The sequence below is a fragment of the Coenobita brevimanus genome, chromosome 33, assembly GCF_032717465.1.
Source record: "Coenobita brevimanus isolate Jiangsu-jjx chromosome 33, ASM3271746v2, whole genome shotgun sequence".
NCBI lineage: Eukaryota > Metazoa > Arthropoda > Malacostraca > Decapoda > Coenobitidae > Coenobita > Coenobita brevimanus.
This window is the reverse complement of record NC_136986.1, coordinates 21,226,518-21,234,760: the sequence shown is the minus strand read 5'-3', so window position 1 is coordinate 21,234,760 and position 8,243 is coordinate 21,226,518. Positions and strand designations below refer to the sequence as shown.

The 8,243-nt window shown below is 45.3% G+C and overlaps 1 protein-coding gene across 1 annotated transcript; it reads left to right on the top strand.

The window, feature by feature from the left end:
- Nucleotides 1-255: 255 nt before the first annotated feature.
- Nucleotides 256-687, top strand: LOC145395819 (uncharacterized). Its single transcript, XM_080269350.1, has one exon. It carries the CDS (start codon nucleotides 256-258, stop codon nucleotides 685-687), a length of 432 nt encoding a protein of 143 aa, XP_080125476.1.
- The last annotated feature ends 7,556 nt before the right edge of the window (nucleotides 688-8,243 follow it).

Genomic DNA, 8,243 nt, shown 5'->3' with positions numbered 1-8,243 from the left:
AGGTGGTGTACGTGGACGAGACGTGGTTCACCACCCGCATGCAGCACAACAAGGAGTGGGTAGACGTATCCCAGCCTGCAACTAGTGCCACCTACAGCCGTCGGTGCCACCTGGGGAAGGGGAGCAATTTTTGGTAGTACCAGGTGGCACAGTCGACAGTTTCGTTAATGACACATTTTTGTGCTTCCCTGCAAAAAAACAAAACCGGCGACTACCACGGGGAAATGAACAGCAACCTGTTTCCTCCACTGGGTCATGTCACAGCTCCTACCGGTGCTGGCTGAGCCATCGGTGCTGGTGTTTGATAATGCGCCCTACCACAGCCAGTTGGCAGAGGAGAGTCGCTGCCCCACCACGACCACCAACAAAGCGGAGCTGGTGAAATGGCTGGAGCGCCGCAAGATCCCCTTCCCACCACACGCCACACGTCCCGAGCTTCTGCAACTCTGCAAGAAGAACTGGCCGATTCCACGGTACACGGATGACAATATCATCCGTGAATGGGATCATGAAGTCGTCCGACTGCCTCCTGCGCATCCAGAGCTTAACGCCATCGAGCAGGTGTGGGACTGCATGAAGCGGTATGTGCGCTCCCCTTTGCAGCAGTTCACCCAGGCAGGTCTACAGGTCAGGCTAGAAGTAGCTAAACTTTGTGCAACCAAGGAGGTGTGGGCAGGTGCAGTATGACGAGCCAGAGCCTTCGAAAACGAGTATTTATCTTCTGACAACATACATGAAGGTGTGGACCCTGTCCGCATCACCATTGACAGCGATGACGAGGATGAGCTGTTTCTCGATAATGATGAAGATTATAATATCATATATGCTAGATTACTTGCATTAATACTCTACCCATCATACTGTATATCCTCTTTCTATCTTTGTCTGCAGTGACTTTTTAACACATGTCTACAAGAACGTTGATTGTATGACACTGTCTTCCTAACGTCAGAAGTAATTTATTTATGTACTTCTTTGAATTTCGTTTTACATTCTTACTCTGCTCTTGAATCCCTGCTCCATTTCCACCCGGATTCCTTTCCGACATCTACCCAATATCCTATCAATGATCAAGCCTTAGCTACCTCATTCCATTATACACACAACGTAGCCTGTGGGAAAGAGGGTCATATACAACCTTCAATGGTTATATATTTACCCAACAGACCTCATACAGCACTTATGCAACAGCCAGTTATGCTGGAACAGCAATCACTACCGTTTGCAGAAAAAAAAAAAAACTACCATACGTAGCATATACTTTTGAGTTATCTGCCATTATAGACAAGTAACATGTGCATGGCTTCATGTCTCATGCACAATGCAGTGAGAGAGAGAGAGAGAGAGAGAGAGAGAGAGAGAGAGTGAGAGAGAGAGACAGAGAGACAGACAGACAGAGAGAAGAAAGGATAGAAGGAGGATGGGAGCACGAGGGGGAAGGCGGGGATACGGGGTAGGAGAAAGGCAAGGAGGGAGGGAGGGGAAGACGGGAGTGGAGGGAGAGGTGGTGGAGTGATACACGTCACAACTACGTCACGTAAAACATTCCCCTGTTCGAATGTCTACTCAGCTCTTGCCAGCTTCGCCTTCAAAGCCAAGAGTAAACTCCTTAATGAATGACACTTGGCAATGCACTTTAGTGCCATAAATTAGGGGATGGTGTCAAACAAGCTGTGCCAAAATGTCATATTGATCCAACTGTTTGTTTAGAACATATTTGTGAAAAACGATGCCTCATAGGGTCTGAAATGGATAGTAGAGTGTTTTTTTTTTTTTTTGAGGCTCAGAATTAGATGTACTGGAAATCACAGCAACTACACTCAGAAATCATTATCACCAGGTTTGGATAGATGCATCAAGACTTGCAGAAGTAAGAACAACAGTTAAACCATTAGTGTAGATACATCCACTCAGGCACCTCAAAATGAGCAGGTGATGATAGAGGACAGAACAAGCAATGATAGAGGGGTGATAAGTGATAGTACAAAAAATTATTATATTAGTAAAGTGTTTCCTAGTTAGTAACAAAATAAAAAATAGTAAGTCCCAAGGTAGAGATAAAACTACTCATCATAAGCCGATGGTGTATACACAAACAGCAGGGATTTACATAAAAAAAAAATGGATGAACTGAGGGCATTAATTTGTACTGAGAAAATAGACATTGCCATTATTACTAAAACTTGGATGCATATTGACACTCTAAAATTTTTTGCAGAATATCAGATAAAGGGCTATACTATTTTTGTGTCAAACCATCTGAGAAGAGAGGCAGGGTAGCTGTTTATGTAAAGGATTCATTAACCCGCGGCATCCTGTCGACGTTCTTTAAAGTCCACACATTTTGTCACTGCCAATCCCATTGACGTACATAAACGCGAATCAATTGCAAGGTCCCTAATTTGCACAATTTTCAATTTTCACGAGTGATTTTTGGTACGTATACACGTGACACCTTCCTCTACAAGATGCCAGGCAGAGACAATGCCTTATCAGCATGACCTCCTCCCCCCTCCTGCATGCCATTGTCTCAGCAATTCACCTGTTATCAGTGACCTGGCCAGTAAAGCCATGTCATGCCATGGTACGAAATTCAGGGCCAGAGTGATTCCCCAATCATTGACAATGTGGAGGACAAACTTTACATAGCATTAGAGGAAGAAAGTCAGAAATGATGATCAGGTAATGTGGCAAAAAAAGGTCAGGTATGGTGATGAGTTAGTGAGTGAAACAATGCTTATAATGCCTATATTACTGCTTGAAAAACCAATATACTCTCGTACTACATATAAATTCGTACCAAGTAGATAAATAAATACCGTTTATGAGTGGTGTGAAATAGTTATCCTCCTATAGAACTCGTTTTCTTTGGTGCCAGCCTGTTAGAAACCCAGTAAGGTAAGGAGGTACTCCAACCTGTATCGAGTATTTTAAACCTCGGGTGAGCGATTTCTCTATGAATTTTCGATGTTTCTCACCAAAAGCGGAGGTTTGAGGCAAAAAAAAAAAAAATCCAAAAATGGTTGGGATTGGGGGGAGTCAGTGGTGGAAAAGTGATCGGGATGGGGCTGGTTAAATTGTTACCATAATCCAGATTCAAGTAAATAGAGACATGGAAAGTATCTGGGTTAACATTAGTAACAACAGGGAGAAATTTGTCTTAGGAGCTATTTACAGATCTCCAAAATTAAGTAGAGCAGGTAGTAAATACCTTTGAGAGGAAATTAGGAAGGCATCACAGTCCAGCTTAGTAACAATTGTACGGGATCTTAATCTGCCAAGGATTGATTGGCGAAATCAGACAGGGAATGCAGAGTCAGAGGACTTTCTAGAGGTAATACAGGATAATTTCTTTTATCAGCTTATCAGGGATCCCAACAGAGGTAATAATATAATAGATTAATTTCAGTTTTAGCTAATAAAGAAATTGTCAATAGTGATATAGACGTTGGTTGATGACTTGATAATAGCAATAAAGAAGAAAATAAGTTCAAATTTATTTGGGACCTCTGTTGTACTAAAAATCCCTCCACCATTCCTAATGTTTGTCTAGGAGGTTTTGATGGATTAAGAGCTTATTTTCGAATGGTATTCCATAGGAGGACTAGTTACTTTAGGGATAGCCAGGTCAGTAGGGAACCCCAGGTCATAGGTGAGGGGCAGGAAACAGGTGGGAATGTGTACCAAGCTCTTGGGAAGGTCAGGTCATAAGTGGGAGTGTACTTCAGGTGACGGACATTAACTCAGGTCCAGTAGCCTACCAATCAACCGTTCGGCCAGTGAGAAATATAATGAGTTAGTAAATATAATACACGGAGGCCAAGATAGATATATCCCTTCAAAACCGTTTAGAATGAATAATTCAGAACCAAGATGGTTAAACAACAGATTAAAATTTCTCATAGGCCTAAGGCAAAGAACACAGAAAAATAAAACGTGGAGAGGAACACTTACGTCACCGGTACGCAATTGTGAACAGAAAAGTAAAGGGCGAGGTACGGAAAACAAAGAGAAGTTTTGAAATTATGGTTCCTAATGAATCGAAAGAAAACCCCAAAGGTTTTTATCAAATGTACCCTACGTAAAATAAAAATATAAGAGGACCTCTCAAAACAGTCAGGTGACATTACCAGTGAAGATAAAAATGTGCCCAATCCTAAATAATTATTTCATATTAGTATTTACCAAGGAAAATCTAGACCTCGTCCCTCCAGCAGCAAATATTTACGATGATAATACGGAAAATATTCTTAATAAAATAACCATTAGTAAGGAGGACGAACTGAAAGAAATTAATAAGTTATAACCTCAAAAATCGCCAGTTCCAACCAATATATATACAAAAGTTTTAAGAGAAACCAATGAAGAATTATATCAGTCACTTTTAACGTTATTTAATGACTTTAATTTCAGTAGAAGTTTCAGAAGCGTGGAAGACCGCAAACGTAGTGCCAATTTGTAAAAACGGTGATAAAGCAGCTGCATCATATTATCGTTCAATATGTCGACAGCAGGAAAAATGCTAGAGTTAATTTTAGCAAATAAGATTAGAGAACACTTAGAAAGATTTAATCTAATAAATGAAAGTCAGCACGGATTCAGGCAAGGACGATCCTTTCTCACAAACTTGTTGTCGTTCTTCTCGGAGGTCTGTGAAGCAGTGGACAGCGATAAAGCTTACGATATTATATATCTGGACATTAGTAAAGCTTTTGATAGGGTCCCAGACGAAAGGTTAGTTAGAAAGATTCGAACCACGGTATAGACGGCGATATCTTAAAATGGATAGAATTCTGGCTTGTAGGACGAAAATAGAGAACACAAACAAATACAGTAGAACTAAGTCAGACTGGGATTAGTAACTAGCGGTGTACCACAGGGTTTAGTACTCGGTCCCTTATTATTTATTATATATATATATATATATATATATATATATATATATATATATATATATATATATATATATGATCTAGACTTACAGTATGAATCACTAGCAGTCTCAGCCAAATAGCCGACGATACACAAATAGCGAGTATCATTAACTCGACTGACAAGTGCCATAACTTACAAAAGGACCTCCATATACAGTCCAAATGGTCTAAAACTTGGCAAATGGAATTTAACGTTGAAAAATGTAAAGTACTTAATGTAAGGAAGACCATTGGAGCTATTAAATACAGCTTAGATAAGACAAAAATTAGTAAATTGGAAAGCGAGAGAGATCTAGGAGTTATGGTTAGTAAAGACCTCAAACCCACGCAACAGTGTATTAATACGAGAAATAAAGCAAAATAGGGTCCTAGGATTTATTTCGACAAACGTGAGCAGTACGTCATCAAAAGTGATACTGCAACTTTATCAAGCATTAATAAGGCCACATTTAGACTACGCCGTACAACTTTGTTGTCCTGACTATAGAATGGGTATTAATTCGTTAGAAAATCTACAGAGTTGAATGACAAAAATGATACATGACTAGGCCTGCATTCAGTAGTGAGGCTTAGAGTAAGGGGAAACTTAATTGAGGTGTTTAAGTGGATGTAGGGAATAAACAAGGGAGATATTAGCCAGGTACTTAAAGTGAGCATACAGGATAGAACTAGAAGTAATGGTTTCAAACTACAAGAATTCCGTTTCGGTAAGGAAATAGGTAGAATTTGGTTTGGTAATAGAGTAGTAGATGAAGCTACCATATAAAGTAGTTGTTGCCTCTTCCATTGAGGGTTTTAAGCATAGGCTAGATAAACATATTGTTATGCAGCGTGTTCTGAGTCCCGACTCCTCGGTCACAGACACATTTCGGTTCTGGGTTCTTTGTTCCCGACCGGGTCAGTACTGGCAAGGAAGGAAAACAGAAACACTGCTGGTCAAAAGACACACTTTATATTACTAAAAGACAAATACACACACCGTTCTATGAGCAAAACTGAGGAACTTACAATGACTCAAAATAGTTTTTACAACAATCGCTTTCCACCTAGTTCAGCAAGTCTGACCTGTACATGGAGTTACACCTTCCTAATGTAATGTCCACACAGTGTCACAGACAATATTTCACAAATATGTCAAGTACCAGGTACATTATGTTCAGCAAACATGGACAATATAGTACAGTATACCCAATATGACGTGCGTGACGTGGACGACAATGTATATTCAAGCCCTTAAGTCTAGGTATTTGTGTGACAGATGGATTCCTAGCCAGTACAATGCATCTGCGTGACATGGACGATACCCTAGCTAATCTTAGGCTATGTACACATTATATACAACGAAAGTATATAATGTCCTGCACTGGCAAGAAAGGGGGGGGGGAGGGAAGGATATTAATGAGTCTAGGGTGTGGCTGTTCACGTCGGGACAGGGATGAGGGGACCTCGGGGGGGAGAGAATGCACTGGGGAGGGTTACAATGACATATGATGTCCTGTGGGGCGAAACTGGGGGAGGGTTCTCACTGTCGGGGAACCGAACCGTGTGTGGGTGTCAAACACTCCATGCACAAGATCACAAGTAGTAGATATCACTATGCCACACTAAAGGAGGATAACATTGTGGCTGCTGGGGTTGGAGGGGAGAGAAGGGATAGAGCACTGGGGTGGGGTTGATCAACACTGGGGGAGAGGCACCACGGTATGGGGGGGGGAAATCACAGAGTCTGGTTCACTGGGGGGGGTTCAACAACACTTGGGGTGCACAATCATAGGATCTAGTACTCACGATTCTGGTGGAGTGGAGGGCACAGACCATGTGGTGGGAGGGCCTACGCAAGGAGCTTCAAATGTCGGCCGGGCATGGGAGGTGGGCTGCCCATTGAGTAATGCAGGGAAGATTGGTCCATGTGGTCGCCACAAGTCCTGGAGGATTGGATGGGTGGTGTGTTGGGCGGCTCCCTAGCCGCTATGGCCCAGCAGGAGGCAGGGCTCTCCAGGATAGGGCTGAAGAGAGCCAGAAGGCGTGCTGCTGGGTCCTAGGAGAGGAACTGGGGAGGCCTAAGGCTGGGGTTGGGTGTGGGGAGGGCAGTGCCTGGGGTGTGCTGCCGCCATGTCCTGCAGATGCGGCCATCAGGGAGGGTCTGTGGCCACCGTCACTGAGGGAGCCTCGGCTACTGCAGCAGGCACCTGGGGAGGCCTGCTGACTCCAGGGGCTGTGGTCTTGCAGTCGGGAGGGGGCCGGCAGGGGTGAGCTGCGGCCTCTCTTCCTGGAGGAGCCCGACAACACCTGGGGCAGCAGGGACAGGACACTGGGCCCCAGGGACATCATGCCCGCTCTGGTCTCTAGTGGGGTCCCTGAAAACGGCGCAGAAATCGCCCTCTCGTGTAGAGGGGCGTGGAGAGGGGCACCTTATTCTGCCACTGAAGTGGAGGTCGGGGCAAGAGGAACCTTCCTCTGCAGGAGCCTGGGGACGGGCGGAGGGAGAGCAGCCGGTGGCCGGCTCTCCTACGTCGTGGGGCGGGGAGGCCCTGACGGAACTTCGGTCCAGGCTAGATGGGGAAGATCCAAGGGACTCTCCCTCTCTCAGGCAGCCCCGTTGGGCACTGCCTGGGCTCCCACGGGGGACAGGAGGGCAAGAGAAGTCGGGGAAAGCTTCTCTGGGCACTGCAGACCCTGGCAGCAGGGAGAAGGCACCTGATGGATACACCCGGCTATTGCCACAACTTCGACAGAGGCTGCACTCCGGCCGTAGTCTTGGTGGTGGGGAGAAGGCACCTGATAGACATGCACGGCTATTGCCACAGCTCCGATGGAGGCTACACTCCGGCCGTAGTCTTGGCAGGTGGGAGAAGGCGCCCGATGGATATGCCCAGCTATTGTCACAGCTCCGATGGAGGCAGCACTCCAGCCGTAGTCTTGGGGGTGGGGAGAAGGCACTAAATGGATATGCCCGGCTCTTGCCACAGCTCCGATGGAGGCTGCACTCCGGCCGTAGTCTTGGCAGGTGGGAGAAGGCACCTGATAGATACACCCAGCTATTGCCACAGCTCTGACAGCGGCTGCACTCCGGCCGTAGTCTTGGCGGTGGGGAGAAGGCACCTGATAGATATGCCCGGCTATTGCCACAGCTCCAACGAAGGCTGCACTCTGGCCATAGGGTCTGGGACCACTGTCCCGGAGACAGCACTGGGGGATGGCGATGTTTCGTCCCACGTGGTACCTCTGGCAGAGAATACCCCAGGGCTCGCCTTCCTCCTTGGCAATGCCGGCGAGGGTCGTCTGGTGGACGTGTCAACGTGCTGGCTC

What these genes read in the sequence shown, in the direction of transcription:
- LOC145395819 (XM_080269350.1), top strand. Translation starts at nt 256, where the DNA reads ATGTCACAGCTCCTACCGGTGCTGGCTGAGCCATCGGTGCTGGTGTTT.